This window comes from Myotis lucifugus, unplaced genomic scaffold, assembly GCF_000147115.1.
Source record: "Myotis lucifugus unplaced genomic scaffold, Myoluc2.0 scaffold_137, whole genome shotgun sequence".
Lineage (NCBI taxonomy): Eukaryota > Metazoa > Chordata > Mammalia > Chiroptera > Vespertilionidae > Myotis > Myotis lucifugus.
The window spans coordinates 2162804-2184367 of record NW_005871185.1 but is presented as its reverse complement, the minus strand read 5'-3'; the positions used below and the strand labels follow the sequence as shown (position 1 = coordinate 2184367).

The window sequence follows — 21564 nt, the reverse complement described above, 5'->3', positions numbered from 1 at the left end:
AACAAAAAACCTGATAGAATGTGTTAATAGCAGATATGCCTTACAAAAATACTAAAAGGACACCTTCAGGCTGAAATGAAATGATACATGTTAGGGATTACATGTTGGTGTGCCTCCAAAATTTATGTCTTTCTCACAGGTGTATATAGTGACTGTTTCATTGCTAATCTAATTCTAGATCTAACAAAAGATCTTGCATGTGATCCTTCTATTTTCATCTAATGAGTTACTCATAAGCAATCTCAACTTTTATTTCATTGAAACATGTGCACTCTATCAGTTTTAAAAATCTTTCCTAGTTTCCTTGACTGATCATTCCCCACATGGATTTACATTGTTAACATTGTGAAGAGAGTTTCCTTCAACAAAATCTAATGCTTTGTGGCCACCACAGGCCACATATGAAGGCTGTGAATGCTTCTTTGTGAGCCGGGAAGATATAATCAGCAATTCTTTAGCATTTACTTCTTTGGTGGGTTCACCTTCCACTTTCGAATTCTTTGACCTCTCTTTTCTGCACATTTTTCCCTCATAAGGATCGAAGTAGCTTCACAAAGACTTTGTGTGAGTAAAATTATAAAAAGGTCTTACACAAGCCAAAGAAGTATCTAGATTTCAAAATCAATGCAAAAAAAATTTTCATATAGGAAGAGAGAAGACACAGACATCATAATACTTTATGGTGAGGGTGGGATAATGTAATTTGGCTCTCTGATAATATTAGTCATTTCAATTAAAAAAAACCTTTACATATTATGCTTAGAAAAAAGAAATGAGTATATCATTATTACTAAAAATTTCCCCAATAAATGACCCAGACATTTCCTACATGCCCAGAATAGCTTTTTTTTTTCCTAATGGTAACCTGCATTTTCACATTTCAAAATCTCTACCATCCTCTCTTCTTATTCAGAAAACTCACTGCTACTAGAATTTCGGGAAAACCGTGTCCACGGGCTTTTTGTTAGAAATTCACTATACCAAAGCTTTAAATTAACACAGCAATATAATTTCTGGAGGTCCATTTTCACTGTTGATTTATTTAAGAAATATAGCAACACGCTTTAAATATTCAAAGGTTGCCTTAGGTGTACACCGAGACTAACGCTAACACCTTTGAGGACTCTATTTCATCATCCAATCAAATCTGGGGTTATAAACTCAAAGCCAATGAGTGCAGAGCAGGGGGCGGGGCTTGGGGCAAATAACTGTCAGCGAGGTTGTGCAGTTGGTTGTGACTGCTCTGGGGTGAACGAAATAGCTAACCTCTATTCTCATTTACATACCACAGGATATTCCTCCTGAAGCTTTGGATGGTGAGCCATTCCTAGCTTCCCCTTCTGGAAGTTGCCCTTCCACTCTGGTACTTTCTTTTTCAGCTTCCCTCTGAGATGAACAAATGTATTCCAGCTACGGACTCAGCCACCTCTTACCTCTTGGAGTTCCCACCTTTCCTTTGGCAGCTGATCAAGGACTTCCCCAAAGATCAACCAGTCTCTCAGTTGGAATGTCTGTCCCTTACCCCCTGCCCCATGCTCCAGTAACTTCCTCTATCAACTTTCCTAATTATTCACTTGGCTCGTGTTCCTTCCCTTTTTTTAACGAGGTACTGGGAGGAAAGCACACTGATGCTGCGGTGAATCTCCTCAGGTGCCGGGAGCTGAGCTGGAGCTGAGGGAGGAATGAGTGAAGCCAAATTAGCAGGGCAACAGACCACCCACCTTCAGAGTCTGTGAGTAAGACGCTGCTGTGTTCTGTGGTAGGAGAGTTTACTGAGAAGATAAGCTAATCCCAGTTTATCTGCCATAAACCATTAAGCAAGAGCTTGGTAGCTTGTGAAGATTACTGGGATGTTTGGGTAGGATACTTTGTCACCTTAATCCTGCAAAATGTACTGATTAAGAGGAAGAAAGAGCTCTGGCTGGTGTGGTTCACTTGGTTGAGCTTTATTCCATTCACCAAGAGGTCATTGTTGGATTCATGGTTTCGGGCCCCAACTCCAGGAGGCGGCATGCAGGAGGAGCCCATGGATGTTTCTCTCTCTCCCTCTCCCTTCCTCTCTAAAATCAATAAAAACATTTTTTAAATATATTTTATTGGTTTTTTACAGAGAGGAAGGGAGAGGGATAGAGAGTTAGAAACATCGATCAGCTGCGTCCTGCACATTCTCCACTGGGTATGTGCCCGCAACCAAGGTACATGTCCTTGACTGGAATCGAACCTGGGACCCTTGAGTCCACAGGCTGACGCTCTATCCACTGAGCCAAACCGGTTAGGGCTAAAAACATTTTTTAAAGGAAAAAAGAGCTCCCATTTTCAGAGACAGGGTGAATTAATATCACTTCTACTCCATGAGAAAGAATTTCAAAAGACTGACTGTTGAGGACAAATCTACATGTCATTTCTGAGAGGGCAGTCATTAATTAACTCCACACAAAGAGAATTTAGCCATTATCTAATTTATTGGAAACCTACATGGTAATTTCAAGACAAATCAGTATTTTTTAAATGAGATAGAGATTCATAAACTTATCCAAAGTTGCCAAAAATCAATTTAAGCTGAAGAAGTTTTAATTACATGGAAAAGCAGTCTTCTAAATTACTAAACTAGAGTAACATTAGCATTCATATGCTAATTTATGGTGAGATCATTTTCTGGGGAAAAGATTTGTTAGGAGAATTTGAAGTAGAGGTTGAAGCAGCCAAACTGAGTATTTGCCACATATTTACAGAAAAGACTTGAGTAGTTTTATTCGTTTCTAAAAATGACTTATTAGGATTGACTGTGTAAACTCTTATTAAAGTTTTCAAATAAAAAATTTAGAAATGAGAAAGTGCTTATGGGAATGTGGATCCCCACTTTTAGTTTAGGAAACAATAGTCTACTTAACTACTGTATTAAATTCTGAAAGCATGCAGAAAATGCTTTTTCTTTTTGTTCAGGCCCAGGATGTTTAGTCCTGAAGTAACAGTGGAAAAGTTAATAAGTGTCCTAAATAGTGTACTGTTAGCTAAACAAGAGCAAATATCACAATGGCATGGGCTTCTCCTAGAACAGTGCTTCTAAATAATGGCTGCTCCTTAAATCACTGGGAAACATTCAAAGTTCCCAATACTCAGTCCAATTAAATTGACTCCAGGGATGCTACCCAGGCACCTGTAGTTTTACAGCTCTCTAAGTGACTCCAATGTGTAGCCAAGGTTAAGAATCTCTCTCTTAGAGGGATAGCTGAGCTTGTTCTGGTCTACCTCCAGCTCTTTACATGTTAAAGTGAGGATAAGAAACTTAGATTTTTTTCAGGTAAAACAAAAATCAATCAAACAAAAAATCAGCTGCTGACAGCAGTAAACCAGTGTGATGCTTACTAGTGGAATTAGGTCTCATTGAGAGTTACTACAAGTCAGTCAGATGCTTACAGCTAGTCCGTGTCGCTCTCCAGTTGGACATAAACAATTGCAAAGAATATCAACATCCGATGAGGTCATTCAGAGACCGTAATAAAGTGAGAAAAAACAAAGTCACTGTGCAACCCGTACAATTATCAAACATCCCCACCCCCTGCTAAAATGAATGACTGCTGCATCTGTACCCATTACAGCTCCTTCTAGAAAAGATTTCTTGAGATGCCCAATCACAGAATTTTCCTTACTTGCTGACAAAACCCACCTATTGTAACCCCTCACTTCCTTAAAACCTCTTCAAAATTACCCAGCCATGGCCCATATCCACAATAAGTTCTTTCCTACATCGTTTCACTGAAATAGCCCGCAGTTCCCCAGGGTGAACAGTCTCCCTCACTGAGACTAAATAAATAAATAACCCAAACTTGTCAATGACGGATGTGTTTCCAGTCATCTTCGACTAAAAGTCATTGATACCCTTTCTCAGAAAAACTGACTCAGTTATATTGAAAAACTGAGCAGTGTTGCCTTTTCATTGGGTGAATCACAGTGGTCCCTAACCTTGGCTATCTATTAAAATTGCCTGGGAGCACAGACTGCAATTCAAGACTGATTGCAATAGGAATCCCTAGGGATAAGACCCAGGCACCACTATTATTGTAGCTCCCCAGGTGATTCCAAATAAAAAATAATAAATCTAGGAAGAGAGATAGAAGACACAGACTAGAAGCTATACAGGTTGGAAAACTGAGGCCAACAGCATTGAAGTAAGTTGCTCAGTCTTTCACCCTATAAGCAGCAACTCATCAGGCCTTTGCATGCAGGCCGTCTGACCAGAGTAGGCACTTTTATATTGGTGTTAACACGCTACAAAATTGGTTAATGCTCTTTACAAGGCTCTTTGAGGCAGCTGATAGGATACCAAGTGGAAAAGAGCATAAAGTATGATTATATAAGGATGAACCCAACTATGTAAATAAAACATATAAGAGCCACTAGATGCCATAACTGGATGGCTTTCTGTTTTTAAAATGTTTGTTTATATAATTATGTCAAAAGTTTTTATAGTAAGCACATATTCATTTAATTTTCTCTTTGAAATATTGATTTTGATCAGAAAAGAGCATGTACTAGTAATATATACATATTACTAGTATTATTTATATATATATATATATATATATATATATATATATATATATATATATATATAGTTGAAACTAAAAAAAAGAAGTTTAGTAAAACTAATTGATTACTTTTCAAGGCAGCCAGATCAGATGCTAATAGTGGACAGTAGAAAATGTTAAGCCACTGTTAGGAGAGAAAGAATTGGAAGAATATCCCTCAGGAAGTTTGAGAGCACCGATGTAAAACTTTCTTTACCACGGGAGCAGGTGGGATTGCAAACTGCGGCTACTATCTATTCCTTCAAACCAAGGCACAAAATAACCCTTGTTATTCCTCATCTAAGAAGTAACAATGAGACAGAACATGTAACAACCCCCCTGTTTTAAATCCTTTTGGTTTCAATATTTTTATTATGTTCTTGATTGCTGTATGGATATATAAAAGTTGGAGGAAACTTGACCCATTAGTGTTCCAAATGGTAAAAATAAGGCTATGATTGAGTATCATCATAATCTATTCATTTCTGTCTGAATAGAACAACAAAAGAGATCCTTCTCCCATCCTGCTACCCACTTTGGAATAGCCGCCATGAACATACTTCCAGAGCCTTAGGGAAGCTGAGGACAAACCCCTCAGTTGTCCATCCCCAGAGCTAAGTGATATGCACCAACTTGTGGTCCTGGCTGCAAGTGAGGTGAAAAATCTTGTCAGAGTTGGAGAGATGCCAGGTGAATAACGCTGAGTGAGCATGGGGTGACACTGGCCAATCTCCACCACTTGGGTTTGTACCTTTTTTATCTCAGCTAAATTTAAAGCATGATGGGAATGGGAGGCATCCCTAATTTTGGCAGACCCTAAGATATCACTAGAATCAAGGAGAAATAAGGGTTGTTTTTAAATTATTATCATGAAAGAAAAGCATTGGAAAGCCACCAAGAAGGCAAGTCTTACTTTCCTTTGATCCTGTGTGAGTTTTGCAGAGCGTCGAAAGAGTTGGATACAGATGGTCTGTGAGAACCAACAGGATGAGCATGAATTTGAGTACTACTAATTACACTTTCCATAACAAAGGATTTAGTGGCAGTTGGGTGGAATTTGTCAAGAATAAGTTCAATACTTATCCTCAGGACCTCCCTGAAATCATTCTAATATTGGCTTTGATCTGCACAATTGGAGGTAGGTGCAACTCTCTTTATTTTAGTTTATTCTATGGATGGATTTATAAATGCCACCGTATAGAATTTTTTAAAAGTAGCAGCAGTAGGAAATCAGAATTTTGGTCCTAAATTCATACATTTGTTCCCTGATTTTCAACTAAATGAATCCAACAAAAACCTGCCCCTGAGAAGAAACCTGTAAAGTCTAATCTTTATTCTTCATCTCTATTGTGTTAAAAAAATATTCATACTTTCTTAGTTTACTAGGTTCTGAATAGATTTAAGTGATGGGGAGAATTGAAACAGATAAGTAGAAAATCAAGGGTTGGGGGATTTTTTAATCTGTGTTATCATAAACTACAGTTTCATTCATATTTAAAAATTAGCTGTTTCACTGTTTTCTTTACTTGGACAAAGAATTTCAAAGTGATAGGTCGGAATTGTTCAGTTACTTTTTAACCACTGGGTATGGTGTCCCATTGGTTTTGTGCAAATGATAAATTATTCCTATCTCTTATGACAAGAAAAGAACACTGTAGATATCAAAAGGATGCACCTTTCTACATGCTCTGATGTAAGAATTGTATTTAAAAGAAGCAGAAGACATTAAACTGAAGAAAATACTGTAATATTGCTTATTGCACTTTATCATAATGATTAACAAAGTTAAATATTCATGCTTTCTATTATGTAGTAGCTAACTAGTAATAAGTAGGTAGTTTTTCCTCATCGGCATAATTATTATGGTTAGTTCCTCATTATTATTTAGGAATCAGTCAGATTTCACTCAAGTTTAGTTTTTATTAACCTTATTGCAGGATTGCCAAAGAAGCTACCTGATCTGTAGCGTGTGGACAAACTGCTATAGATATTTTAGTAGTAACCCAAGAACCAATGATTCTAAAGAAATGATATACTTCATAGAACAGGTCAAGCGGGAATGGATTAGTAACTACACTGATTCTTGTGCTTAAGTGTGAAGGAGGGTTTCAAATACAGGAATATAGGAAGTGAGTAGTGGATTAGTATTTCATTGTCCTCAGTGTTAAGAAATCATATTAAATTAAAGTTTTCGAAATGTAATATTTTACTGCTTTTTAATAATTACTTTTTTGCAGCAATTTTGAACCTACACTTGAAAGATTTTATAATTCCTCTCCCTGTGATACTATTTTTAATTGGATGCAGTTTTGAAATACTCAGTTTTGCATCTGACCAGGTGTGTATAGTAAATATGAGTAGTTTTTACTATAGCTAAGATTCATATAAATACAAAGATGGCTTAAGAGGATTGTTAAAATACTTGTCTCTTCACTGTTCCGCCATTTGATAGATGCTTAGGATGTGGATAACATCAGATGTGTAGGAAAAGAAACCAGGTGTGAAAAAGCTAAGCTTAGACAAGAATTGGTTACCAAGATAGAAGCCTAGAGTGACTTAGAGCTGCTATTACAGAAGTCTCATAGCAAGAGAATTCTGACAAAAAAACAAACCAATGTATTGCCTCAATTAGGAATGTTTCAATCGCATTTCCATTAGAATAGAGGCTAGTCTCTAAGTGTGCCTGGCTTGGAATGTATCAAGAAATATACACAGAACCTTGTATCTGACATTGGAAGTGAGGAGCAAGGCAAACCATAGATATAGTCCAGACAACTCTAGTATTACCACATAGTTGGGAAGAGCTGGAGTCAGAGGAGAGAGAATATACTTACTATAAAGGATATAGAATGTTGCCCTAGCCAGTTTGGCTCAATGGATAGAGCATCGGCCTGCGGACTGAAGGGTCCCAGGTTCGATTCTGGCCAAGGGCACATGCCTGGGTTGCGGGCTCGATCCCCAGTGTGGGGAGTGCAGGAGGCAGCCGATCAATGATTCTCTCTCATCATTGATGCTTCTATCTCTCGCTCCCTCTTCCTTCCTCTCTGAAATCAATAAAGAAATATATATATTTTTAAAAAGGATATAGAATGCATTATTAACACAGTAGTCATCTAACCCAATGGTTGGTGGCAATCTTTTTCTGTAAAAATAAATATAGTAAATATTTTATTTTTTTGAGCTTTTTCATTTATTTTATTTTTTTATTGTTTAGAGTATTACAAATAGTAGTACATACGTCTCCTTTTTTCCCCATTGACCTCCCCATTGCCTCCCCCAACCCCCAGCACATACCCTCACCCCCCTAGTGTCTGAGTCCATTGGTTATGCATATATGCAAGCATACAAGTCTTTCAATTGATCTCTTACGCCCCACCCCCAACTCTCCCCTGCCTTTCGTCTGTAGTTTGAAAGTCTGTTCGATGCTTCTTTGTCTCTGTATCTATTTTTGCTTATCAGTTTATGATGTTCATATATTCCACAAATGAGTGAGATAGTGTGATATTTATCTTTCTCTGACTGGCTTATTTCGCATAGCATAATGCTCTTCAGTTCCATCCATGCTGTGTAAAATGGTAATAATTCCTCTTTTCTTACAGCAACAATGTACCAGTTTTCTAATCCACTCATCTGCTGATGAACATTTAGGCGGTTTCCAAATCTTAGCTATTGTAAATTGTGCTGCTATGAACATAGGGGTGCATATGTGCATATATCCTTTCTGATTGGTGTTTCTATTTTCTTCGGATATATTCCTAGAAGTGGGATCACTAGGTCAAATGGAAGTTCCATTTTTAGTTTTTTGAGGAAACGCCATACTGTTTTCCACAGTGGCTGCACCAATCTGCATTTCCACCAGCAGTGCAAGAGGGTTCCTTTTTCTCTGCATCCCCTCCAGCACTTGTCATTTGTTGATTTGTTGATGATAGCCATTCTGGCAGGTGTGAGATGGTATCTCATTGTTGTATTGATTTGCATCTCTCGGATTATTAGTGACTTTGAGTATGTTTTCATATGTCTCCTGGCCTTCTGTATGTCCTCTTTGGAAAAAGTGTCTATTTAGGTCCTTTGCCCATTTTTTGATTGGGTTGTTTATCTTTCTTTTGTTAAGTTGTATGAGTTTACTATCAATTTTGGAGATTAAATGCTTATCAGAGATAACATTGCCAAATATGTTCTCCCATGCAGTAGGCTTTCTTGTTGTTTTGTTGATGGTTTCTTTTGCTATGCAGAAGCTTTTTGTTTTGATGTAGTCCCATTTGTTTATTTTCTCAGTTTCCATTGCCTTAGGAGTTGTGTTGGTAAATACATTGCTATGACAAATGTCTGCTATTTTGCTGACTATGGCTTCTTCTAAGATTATTATGGTTTCCCATCTTATGTTTGAGTCCTTTGTCCATTTTGAGTTTATTTTTGTGTATGGTGCAAGTTGGTGGTCTAGTTTCATTTTTTTTTTTTTTGCATGTATCTGTCCAATTTTCCCAACACCATTATTAAAGATACTATCTTGACTTCATTGTATGCTCTTGCCTCCTTTGTCAAATATTAATTGAGCATAATGGCTTGGGTCGATTTCTGGGTTCTCTGTTCAGTTACATTGGTCTCTGTGTCTGTTCTTGTGCCAGTACCAGGCAGTTTTGAGAACAGTGGCTTTGCAGTATAGCTTGATATCTGGTATTGTGATCCCTCCAACTTTGTTCTTCTTTCTCAAGATCACTGCAGCTATTCAGGATCTTTTTTTATTCCAGATTAATTTTTGGAGAGTTTGTTCTAGGTCTTTGAAGTATGCCATTGGTATTTTAATGGAGATTGCACTGAATTTATAAATTTGCTTTGGTTAGTATGAATATTTTAATTCTATCAATCCATGAACACGGTATATTCTTCCATTTGTTTGTCTTCCTCTATCTCTTTTTTCAGCGTCCTATAGTTTTCTGAGTACAGGTCCTTTACCTCCTTGGTAAAATTTATTCCTAGGTATCTTAAATGGGATTGTGTTTTTAGTTCCTCTTTCTGTGAGTTCATTGTTGATGTATAAAAAGCCATAGTCTTCTGGGTGTTAACTTTGTATCCTGCTACATTGCCAAATTTATTTATTAAGTCTATTAGTTTTTTGATGGAGTCTTTAGGGTTTTCTATGTACAATATCATGTCATCTGCAAATAATGACAATTTAATTTCTTCTATAGTAAATATTTTAGATTATGCAGGCCATATAATCTCTGTCACAACTACTCAGACCTGTCATTATAGTTCAAAGGCAGCTATACTCCCAGTAGGTAATGTGTAAGTAAATTGGCATGACTGTGTTCCAATAAGATTTTATTTACAAAACAGGCATTGAGAAATTTTGACTTAGGGACAATATTTTGCCAACACCTACTTAAGTCAGTCAGAATATGAATGAGAATGTGTGTGAAAATGATTGACTTTCCCAAACAAATTTAACCAGCGATGTAAAAAAAAAATTATGAAAAACATATATTCATGGAAGAACAAAAGCAGATCACTACTTTATTTGTCATGAATAGGTTTTATAACCATGTAATTTTGATACAAAAGCAATTTTAAGTGCAATTATTTATGACCTTTATGGAAGTTTGTTGACTTTTTGAAAAGATCAAGTTGTAAACCTTTATTACAAATTAAAAATGAGGTTCTTAAAACTCAACCTGACCAGATATGAAACAATTTAAAAACATTTAAAGAGAAAAAACAGGATTAAAAACAACAACAACAAAAATCACATGTTGTCATCATCAAAAAGAGACATCTTTAGGAAAACAATTATAAAAACCCCATGCTGCATAGATAATGCAGATAGTTCTAGTTATCTGTTCAATGGCAAAAGGCAAGCACTTAAGGTCTTCAGCTCCAATCATTTGTTTATTTCTTACTGCTGGAATTTCATATTCATTTCTTCTTGTTGGATGACTAAACTTTATAATATTTCACTCAAATATTCTGGAAAAAATAGTCTGGAAGAGATGATAAGCCTGCATTTACTCAGCCTGGTCCTGCTCAGCCTCCAGAGGGGACGAATTCTCAGCTGGTGGATCAGCTGCTTTTGTCTCTTTGCCATCTTGTGGTTTAGAGTTTTCTGGGCCTCTGCATCAGTAATTGAAGTTGTGTCAGTACCGACATTGAGGCATTCAGGTGGCTGTTGACCTTGGGTCTCATCTCCTTGATTTTCCTTATCTTCTTCATTGCCATCCTCTCTCAGCTGTCTGGTGAGGAGGGTCCCTGTGGAATCATGGTCTATAGCCCCAATACATATTCTGTCTCACTGGTCTATCTTGTTCCCCTACACCCTGGTTGTCAGCACCCTCCATCACTTCTCCCTGGACAGGAGGGTTGGAATTCTGTAGTCAACACCCATAGAGTCTCCTCAGGGAGTAAGGTGGGAACCCTGGCCAGTGGGAGGGCGGGCACTGTTGGGCCTGGCCTTCAGGATCACTCTCTCATCCCTCATTCTTTTTTTAAAAATATATTTTTATTGATTTCAGAGAAGAAAGGAGAGAGAGAAACATCAATGATGGGAGAGAATCATTGATCAGCTGACTCCTACATGCCCCACACTGGGGATGGAGCCGGAAACCCAGGCATATGCCCGACCAGGAATTGAACCGTGACCTCCTGGTTCATAGGTTGATGCTCAACCACTGAGCCTTACCAGCTTGTCTCATCCCTCATTCTTTTCCCCACTCTCACTTTTCTGGTAATTCTGCTGGTAATTACCACGTGGGTAGCGTCTGTAATGGTTCCAGTTTGCTGCATATTTACGGCCTTGCACTGGAACTCCTCCACCAGGGCCTGTAGCATTTGCCTCCCCGAATCCTTTTCTCCTTCAACAACACCATACTCCACAGTCTTTCCATCTCCTATACTGCAAAGGTACTTCCTGGGGTTATTCTTCTTTATGGCAGTCTGATGTACAAATACGTCTTCCTTGAGGTCATTCCTGTTGATGAAACCATATCCATTTTTTACATTAAACTATTTCACTGTTCCCAAATCTTCCCTGTGAAGACCTTCTTGTCCCCACCCGCAGGCACCACTGATGTGAGGCCGTGCAGGTCAGGGCTCCCTGCCCCAATGCCCTGTGGTGTCAGACTTGGTGTCAGCAGTGCTGAGGGGGTGGGGGCAGTGGACGGCTGCTGGGTCCCGACTCCTCTGCTCTTGGTTGCTGTGATGGTGACCTGGGCCAGCTGTATAGCTGGGCAGCTGCTGCTCTTCTACTGATGGGATGGAAACTAAGCTAGCAGGGCTGCACAGGGCTCTCTGGGGTCCATTCTCCATCCCCACTACTGATCAAACTCAATCTTAAGTACTTCTATAAACTTTACTATTTGACAATAATTCTTTACTCTTCGTGCAAGCTAATACGTTAGCCTGCCACAGTTTCATGATCCTGGTAAAAACCATACGACGCCTGGACCAGCTAAAAAGAACTCTATCACTCAGGGCAATTGCAGAAGCCAGAATGTCAGCGTTTTCTTGTGCCTGTTCCATGAGTCCCAGCTCCCAGAGAGAGAACTAAGAGGGCCAGATGAAACACACACCATGGGTTGAATTACAGGAGAAGAAACTGAGCTTAGAGAACTTGGATAGTTTCTGATGCACAGTTAGCTCACCTGTCCTAAAGAGTTATTATCTTTGGTGCACTGAACAATATAGTAAATGTGGCCCTTGCTCTATCTTCCAAACTTTTTATTCACTCAAACATTCTGGAAAAGATAGTCTGGGTGAAAAGCAACCAATGCCTCCACTCATAAGACCCAAGAAGCACAAGAAACAACGAGAATCAGCTCCCACATGCATAGATCTCACCCAACTCAGTAGGTGCTCAGTATATCCTTATGGAATGGATGGTGGATGGATGCTCAGAATAGAATTCATAAATATCAACTAAATATTTTGTGATAAACAACACAAATTAGTTATTTCATGAGCTGCATTAACTTTCCACACACTGCTATTCTTTCACACACAACTTTCTGTTTAAGCCATGGCTAGCTATTTGTAGTTTCTAGAATTTGATATGATTGCTTACTCCTTTGTGGGTTTTATGTATGATAATCCATCTGTCTGAAATGTCTTCCTCCCTCTTGTATGCCTGAAAATCTCCTAAATATTTCTAGGGACCATGTAATGTACTTCCAAGTTAAAAAAATAAAATGTGCATAGATATGTGCAGTAACTTTCCACTGTAATTGACATTAATCTGATGGAAAATTATAAAAATCTGACAGTTAAGACATTAGCACTTATTACATTATGATGTATGTTTTCCTCTTTTGTTGGAGATAAGAGTATCTAACATGTAGTCTATGCTAATAGAAGGATAGATAAATAAGAAAATGACATATTTTTATATTATTAGGTCCTAAGATATGCTCATGCCATACAATGGATGGATTCACAATTATTTTATTATTTATTTACACCAGTAATTATCTTTAATGTTGCATTTGACATGGATGTTTACATGTTCCAGAAGTTATTTTGGCAGGTAAAAAGTATTCTTTTCCAATAATATCATTCACTAATGAACCACCACATTTTATCTATGTTTAGATTTTTAAAAGTTTTCCTCAAAATTAGGAAACAAAGAAGAAAGGGGGAAAGTGCAAGGTGTAAAAGAAGTAAAATAAACTTTATATTTTAGTGAATATGCTATATCTTGACAAATGGCTAGTCTACTGAAGACTTGGGGAAAAAATTATGGAAGAAAAAACAATCCTGAAAATATGAGTGATAGAACTTAACACTAGTTATGATTTTAACTCTGTCATGCTATAAGAGACCTATTGTGAAATCTATTAGGTCTAGTGAAAGAAGTTTATTAATAAAAGTGATGTTTTAAATACTCTCCTTCTAAAACTTCCCAAACCCACATGGAGAAGAAAAAGACAAAGAAGAATATTTACAGAAACAACTATAACTCTAATTTATAAACTGTTGTGATTTTTTTCTAATTATGTGAGATTTTGACCTCATCAAGAAAAGACTTTGAGGTAAAACACTACAGATCTTAAAGCAGAGGTGCATTTCTTTCAAATTAACAAAAACAATTTTGGCCCTAACCGGTTTGGCTCAGTGGATAGAGCGTCGGCCTGCGGACTAAAAGGTCCCAGGTTTGATTCCGGTCAAGGGCATGTACCTTGGTTGTGGGCACATCCCCAGTAGGAGGTGTGCAGGAGGCAGCTGATCAATGTTTCTCTCTCATCGATGTTTCTAACTCTCTATTCCTATCCCTTCCTCTCTGTAAAAAATCAATAAAATTAAAAAGAAACAATTTTGTAAATATAAGGCCATTACCTAAACTATATTAGAAACAAAACTATTAAAACAATGTATACTTGAAAGCGTCTAGAAAATGGAGGTTATACAAATGACCCAAAAAAATGAAATTAAAAAGAATATCTTCTGATATAATAAAAGGCTAATATGCAAATCAACCAAACGGCAGAATGATAGGTGATATGACGTGTACTGACCACCAGGGGGTAGACACTCAATGCAGGAGCTGTCCCTGGTGGTCAGTGTGCTCCCACAGGGGGAGCACCACTCAGACAGAAGCCAGCCTCATGGCGGGTGAGCGCAGTGGCGGTGGTGGGAACCTCTCCCGTCTCCGTGGCAGCACTAAGGATGTCTGACCGGTGGCCATCAGTCAAACTTCCCCTGAGGGCTCCCAGACTGCAAGAAAGCTCAGGCTTGGCTGAGGGACACCCTCCCCCCCCCCCCCGAGTGCACAAATTTCATGCACTGGGCCTCTAAAATATATATATATATATATATCCAGCAACTGAACAGTGGAATGACCTGAATGACCGGTCAACCAGTCGCTGTGATGTGTACTGACCACCAGGGGGAAGACGCTCCCTGGTGGTCAGTGTGTTCCCACAGTGGGAGTACTGCTTGGCTGACTAGGATGAGCGGTTCTCCCACAGTGGGAGCAGCTGCTCAGAGGGCGGGTCCACAGCCGCTTGGCTGACCAGATGAGAGGCACTCCCACAACAGGCAATCCCCACAGGCCATTCCCCCAACCAGTGCATGAATCCATGCACTGGCCTCTAGTAGAGATATAAAAGTAGTTTGGTCTGGTGATTTCTGCCTATCTGTCTCCTGAGTCTGTTCAACTCTGGAGGTCAGCTGAGGCAGGAGGATGAGCTAGATCATTGAAGGGCCCTGCTCATGTGTCTGTTGGTTGGTACTAGTAGTGTTGGATTTAGGCAATAGGAGTCACTGCCACACATTATCTCATCATCTAGGACAGTGATGGTGAACCTATGACACATGTGTCAGAGGTGACACGAGAACTTATTTTTTTGGTTGATTTTTTTGTTGTTAAATGGCATTTAAATATATAAAATAAATATCAAAAATATAAATCTTTGTTTTAATGTGGTTGAAAATATCAAAAAATTTCTATATGTGACATGGCACCAGAATTAAGTTAGGGTTTTTCAAAATGCTGACATGCTGAGCTCAAAAGGTTCGCCATCCCTGATCTAGGAGGTTATTTCAGGACCAGAGGCCCGAGGCACAAAATTCGTGCACAGGTGGTGGGGTATCCACAGCTGAGCCTGCACCCTCTCCCAATCCAGGGCCCCTTGGAGGATGTCCAATCGGGCCTAAACTGGCAATCAGACATCCCTCTTGCAATCTGGGACCACTGGCCCCTAACCACTTGCCTGCCTGCCTGATTGCCCCTAACCCCTCTACCTGCCTGCCTGATTGCCACTAACCACTCACCTGCCTGCCTTATTGCCCCTAATCACTTGCCTTCCTGCTTGCCTGATTGCCCCTAACCACTCACCTGCCTGCCTTATCACCTCTAACTACTTGCCTGCCTGCCTGATCACCCCTAACCATTCTGCCTGCCTGCCTGATTACCCCTAACTGCTCGCCTGCCTGTCTGATCACCCCTAACTGCCTCTGCCTCAGCTCCCACCTCCACCTCCACGGCTTCATTTGGAAGGATGTCCAGAATGACATCCGGAAGGCTGTTTGGCTGTCCAGTCTAATTGGCATATTACATTTTTATTATTATAGATTCTTCACAGTGGGTGCAGAGTCTCAGACATCAATCAACAGGAGAGGGAAAGCTGGAATTTGCTAGTGCTTTTCAAGTTTCTCCTTGCATCATGTGTGCTCTTATTCCTTTTAGCCAAAATGAATCACACGACTGACTCAAAGTCAGAGTGAGAGATAACCACGCAAGGGTGTGGCTTCAGGAAGCAGAATTGCTGCTGCCACTTTAGCAAACAACATGCCATGTAATTTATTGAAGTATCAACAACAGCTATGTGGAAGGACAAGGATTTGGGCCTCAGTCCTCTTGTCTCAGAGCCTACTTTAATGTATTCCTCCAAACAGGATTAGTAATATAACAATTCTGGCCACTAAAACCTAGGAAATGAGAACTTACCCACCCTAGAAGTAACTGTTCTACAGAGCCTTTATTTTCTCTCACTATCCTGATGCTATCATCAAGCTTTATCCAGAGAAGACTCCTCTCAGTACTGCCACATAAACAGTCTATTATGGTTCTGCCACTTCTAAAATTGGGTTAAAGATGTATGATCAACTGACTTAACCCAAATCACTCAGCACTAGCACCTGCACCAGGCCTCCTGTGCTATAGTTCGATGCTCACTTCCCAATTGACTCTGTATGAGTGTCTCTGTACAAGTGAGAGAGCTAAGTAATCAGAAGGCAGTAAGAGCATTTAACAACATTATTATGAAATCATTATAATTGCTCTTTTATTTTATTATTTTTAAGTGAGATAATTGGCATGTATGTAACATTATATTAGTTTCAGGTATATAATATAATGATTTCATATCAAAATAAGTCTAATTAGCATATAAATATGCGATGTGGCAGAATTAACTATAGCCACCATACTGTATATTGCATCCCCATGATTTATTTATTTTATAATTGGAAGTTTGTACTTTTTGAACATTTCACCCATTTCATCAACCCCCCTCCCTCAGCCTCTGACAACCACCCATCTGTTCTCTATATCCATGAGTTGTTGTTTTTTTCTTTTAGAGTCCACATATGAGTGAGTTCATATGGTATTTGTGTTTCTTTGTCTGACTTATTTTACTTAGCATAATGTCCTAAAGGTCTATCCATATTGTCACAAATGGCAAGATTTCCTTCTTTTTGTTAAGGCTAAATAATACTTCATTGTGCTATATATATATATATCATATTTTCTTTACGCTTCACATTCATCCATTGATGGACATTTAAAGCTGCTTCCATGTCTTGGGTATTGTAAATAATACTTCAATGAACATGGAGTGCAGTTCTAAATTCTTATACATAATTTCAGGACAATCACATTTTCCCAAGTCCATTTGGGAGTAAAGCTGATAAGTAGACATCACAGGTAGAATATAGGAAAGTAAAAGATGATGGTGGGAAGTCAGAAGGTAGGTAGGTTTTTCAGCCCTAAAATAACAGAATTTTTCTTTCCAAATTGTCTATAGTCTATAGACCTCTGCTATTTCTCTACATTTTTTCTGTTATCATATTTTCTCTCTCTTTTTCTTTTTTGACACCTTTTTTTAACTTGTGTTCATTTTTTATGTTATAGACTATGTTTCAGTTTTTATGCATAGTCAAATGTGTATGCATGTATATGTATGCATGTATTTAGGGTATGTTTGTATATACCTCACACATACATAGCTATATTTAATAGCTTTATCAAGAAAATTAAGTTTCTTTTTAAATTATAATACAGTATTTCCTAGGTCCTAAGAATCTCATTGCAATATATGCCTTTTATTTCCAGAGTCGTAAGCACATAGTTGTTAAATAAGATAACTTAAATTTTCTGTTGATGAGTTGCGTGTGATTGTACATCTTTAATAATCCTGCTGGTCTGCTTTTTAAAAGTCAATCTAATTTTTCTATATGTAAAATTTATTTGCAGATCATTTTAATTACAATTCCTGGATGTTTTATCAATTATACCTTAATTCTTTGGTATCTGACATCTATGAATAAATTACGTTTGAAAACCACCCCATGGTTGTTATTTGCATCTATCCTTATGAGTTCAGATCCCATGCTGACTGCAGCTGCTGTAAGAGACCTTGGTAGGTATATTTTTCTCCTTTCCTATATTTAAAATATCATATTCTATATTTAAGTTGTCGATTTTTAAGATCTGTTTACTGCTTTTCATGATGTGAAGTGTGTCACTGGGGCCTTGGGACTGAGCGTAGAAATTTGGGTGATGATGGTTAGAAAAGAATGAAATGCAAGTGATGACCGATCGATCAATGTGGTGATGTCGCGCTCTCCCGGGCTGGGCCTACGCCGTAAAATGCAAGTGACGGGCTTACTTATTACATTTGGTTTAAAGTCTTATATTCAATTATGGAATAGATCAGGGGATTATTTAGAATCCTCGACTTTGTACATGCTTCTACCTTGTACCAACAGAACAGTTCTGGGGGCTTTACAATATTGCACATATATTTTGGTGACATTTGTATGGCCCAACACCTTTTTTCCTTTGAAAACACTGTCATTAAGATAATGCCAATTACAAAAAAAAATGCCTTCTGAGTCAATGTCATCATTTGAACCAAAAGCCTGAGAAGTACAAAACAACAAAATCACTAATCATACAGTATTTTAGTGTGTACTATTTTGGAGAACACATATATATTTAAAAGTAAAATACCAAATCAATGTAACCCATTGAAAATCTGAGAGCCTTATTTAAGAAAAGCAAAAACCTAATTTGTTTTTCCCCCACCACTTTTTAATAATGAGAATTAGAGCATTGGTTTTAAAAAAGAACACACACACACACACACACACACACACACACACACGCTTATTCTTTTATTTTATGGCCAGTTAAAGGGGAAAGAGCTATCTGAGGCAGGGAGAAATAGAGTAGGGGAGACACATCAAGTGTATCTATATGAATAAAAGGAAGCCAAGTCTTCAAAACAAGGAGATTAATAGTGTGAGGTAGACTCTAGAAGGAAGTGCCAGCATTATAAACTATCCTTGCCTCTATGTCACTCTGTCAGTGCCAGCCTCTTTCTACTCAAAAGATTTGGGGGGAGTTCTTTTCTACCTGAGAGCATTCCATACTTCCCTTAACTTTGTAATCTGATAATCTAGTTAGTATTCCACTAGTTTCCTGGCCTGCCATTGTTGAATTTAAAATATTTCTTTGGGTTAATTTGCAGGGTTATTTTTGTAAATTTTAGCCCTCTTGCCATTACTATTGGAACTTTGTTTTTCTCCTCACATTATACCTCTTAAAAAATAAATAATTTTTCTCTTGAAAATATTTTTGCCTGAGTTTTAAAAGCAAGACTTTTACATTTTTAAATTTTATTCTTTAAAAAAAGAAAATCTGTCCAGGTTTATGACTAGAGCACATGAGTACATTCACATTGTCTTGAGCTTTTTCTGGTCTGTTGACTCCTCTTATGCCCCCAAGTCTATTATTTATTTCCAAATATTCACATTTTGTTATAGTTCTATATTTTCTTTTTTTAAATTAAATTTTATTGGGATGACATTAGTCATCATGGACATATAGGTTTTATGTATGGATTACTAATTTACAAAATCTGTATAGTATAGGGCCATGTGCCCACCACCCAAAGTCAAATCACCTGTTTCCTCATATTAGGACCCCTTTCTCCCCCCACGCTCCTCCCTCTGGCAACCATAACACTGCTATTTGTATTCATAAGTTTCAGTTTTATATTCCACACTAGAAGCCTACATGACATTCGTGCACTCGGGAGAGGGGAGCTGGTGTGGTCCCTCAGCCAGGCCTTCTCCCTCTCGCAGTCTGGGAGCCCTCAGGGGATGTCCGACTGCTGTCTTAGACCTGGCTTGTGGCTGAGAGGCACTCCCCCTGTGGGGGCACACTGACCACCAGAGGGGCAGCTCCTGTGTTGAGTGGGATCAGGCAGAAACCAGCTCTCGGACATTCTCTGAGGGGTCCCAGATTGTGAGAGGGTGCAGGCCAGGTCGAGGGACCCTACCGGTGCATGATCAGGGCCAGGGAGGGACACAGGAGGTTGGTCAGCCAGGGGGAAACTGTGGGAGGGCTCTAGGGCATGTTTGGCCCATCTCACTCAGTCCTGATCCCAATCGGCCGGACCCCAGCAGCAAGCTAACCTACCAGTCAGAGTGTCTGCCCCTTGGTGGTCAGTGCATGTCATAGCAAGTGATTGACTGGTCAACTGTCTGCCTCCTGGTGGTCAGTGCAGTTGAGTGGCCTTAGCGTATCATTAGCATATTACACTTTGATTGGTTGAACAGACGACCAGACAACCGGATTAGCATATTAGGCTTTTATTTTATAGAATATGAGTGAAATCATATAGTTCTTAGCTTTTTCTGTCTGACTTATTTCACTTTGCATAATGTTCTCAAGGTCCATCCATGTTGCAGCAGAAGCAATATTAAAAGGCCTGTGGAAGCTTCTACCCTAATTTAGGGTGTGACTGTGGTAGGATCAAGCATTGGCCTGGTTATTCTGTTAGTCAAATGAAGGAGACAAGAGGGGATAGAGAGAATGAGGCTACACTGCAAGGTGGTTAAAAGGCTTGGAACGAATGTGGGCTTTATAATCAGACAGACCAGGGTTTCCATCCTTACTTAGCCACTTGCTAGCTCTGTGACCTTGTTGGCCAAGCTCTTTATTCCCTCTATTTATCTCACTGTGTTGTTGGCATAATTAGGCTAATGTAGCTGGTGTAAACACTGTCCCACAGTTAATACTCAAAAATTATAGTTCAAAAATAAGTGATATGGCTTCAAAATGAAGATGTGAAGTTTTAATATGGTTTTACTATTTTATTTTACTTTATTTTATTTTATTTTGGATGGTTATGATATATTTTTTTAAAAAGCATTCATGAGAATGTTTAAAAATTGGACCCCTCGTACAATGCTGGTGGAAATGTAAAATAGCGGGGCCATGTTGGAAAACGTTTTTGGCAGTTCCTCAACATGCTAAGCATAGAGTTACCAGATGACCCAGAAGTTCCACTTCTAGGTACATACCCAAAAGAAATGGAAACATGTTCACACAAAAAAACTTGTACACAATGTTCACAGGGGCGTTATTCATAAGAGCCTCAAACCTGAAACAACCCAAATACTCATCAACTGATGAATGGGTAAACAAATTGTGGTATACCCATACACTAGAATATAGCATACATAAAACTTTAAAATGTTATGCTAAGTGAAAGAAGCCAGTCACAAAAGACCAGATATTATGACTGCATTTATGTGAAATGTCCCCCTGCCCATAGGCATATCTCTGCAGGCATATCCATACAGAAAGCAGATTAGTAGCTGCCTGGGGCTAGGGAGGGAGGACAGGGAGGGGGCACTGAAAAAAGGAGGTGACTGTTAATGGGTATGGGTTTCTTTTTTTAAAAATATATTTTATTGATTTTTTTGCAGAGATGGAGGGAGAGGGATAGAAAGTCAGAAACATCAATCAGCTGCCTCCTGCACACCCCCTACTGGGGATAAGCCGGCAACCAAGGTACATGCCTTTGACTGGATTTGAACCTGGGACCCTTCAGTCCACAGGCCAATGCTCTATCCACCGAGCCAAACCAGTCAGGGCAGTGTGGGTTCTTTAGAAGTGTTGCTAAAGTCCTACAGTTGGCTCTTCTCTGAGGGGGCGTGGCTAGGCCATGGGGGCGTGGCTGGACTCTAGGGCGGATTGAGCCAGTTTAAAGCGGCTGAGGAGCAGAGGCCCAGGCTGTGGTGGCGGTTACACGTGGAGGCATGGAGGAGTGCGCTTCCATCTGCGGCGTGGGCTCTTCGAGGGGACGTTGGTGTCATCAGAAGCGCCAGCGCCCAGCTGAGAAGGCAGCGGCCCACAGCAAGCGGTCCCCCGCAGAAAAGCAAGTCAAGGCAGACACCGCAGCTCGGTGCTGTGCGGGGAGTGGAGGAATCGCGA

At 39.1% G+C, this 21564-nt stretch overlaps 2 protein-coding genes and 1 pseudogene across 2 annotated transcripts in view; 1 reads left to right on the top strand and 2 right to left on the bottom strand.

The window, feature by feature from the left end:
- LOC102431696 (OX-2 membrane glycoprotein) overlaps positions 1 to 3856 on the bottom strand; it is a 36109-nt gene extending 32253 nt beyond the window's left edge. Inside the window, exon 1 of the mRNA XM_023758700.1 lies at positions 3710 to 3856. Coding sequence (XP_023614468.1) covers positions 3710 to 3856 — 147 coding nt within the window. The remainder of the gene's footprint in view (positions 1 to 3709) is intronic.
- SLC9C1 (solute carrier family 9 member C1) overlaps positions 1619 to 21564 on the top strand; it is a 99846-nt gene continuing 79900 nt past the window's right edge. The window contains exons 1-5 of the mRNA XM_023758699.1: positions 1619 to 1732; positions 5511 to 5706; positions 6806 to 6906; positions 12952 to 13080; positions 17530 to 17695. Coding sequence (XP_023614467.1) covers positions 5556 to 5706; positions 6806 to 6906; positions 12952 to 13080; positions 17530 to 17695 — 547 coding nt within the window. The 5' untranslated portion in view covers positions 1619 to 1732; positions 5511 to 5555. The remainder of the gene's footprint in view (positions 1733 to 5510; positions 5707 to 6805; positions 6907 to 12951; positions 13081 to 17529; positions 17696 to 21564) is intronic.
- Positions 10571 to 12080, bottom strand: LOC111827147 (annotated as a pseudogene).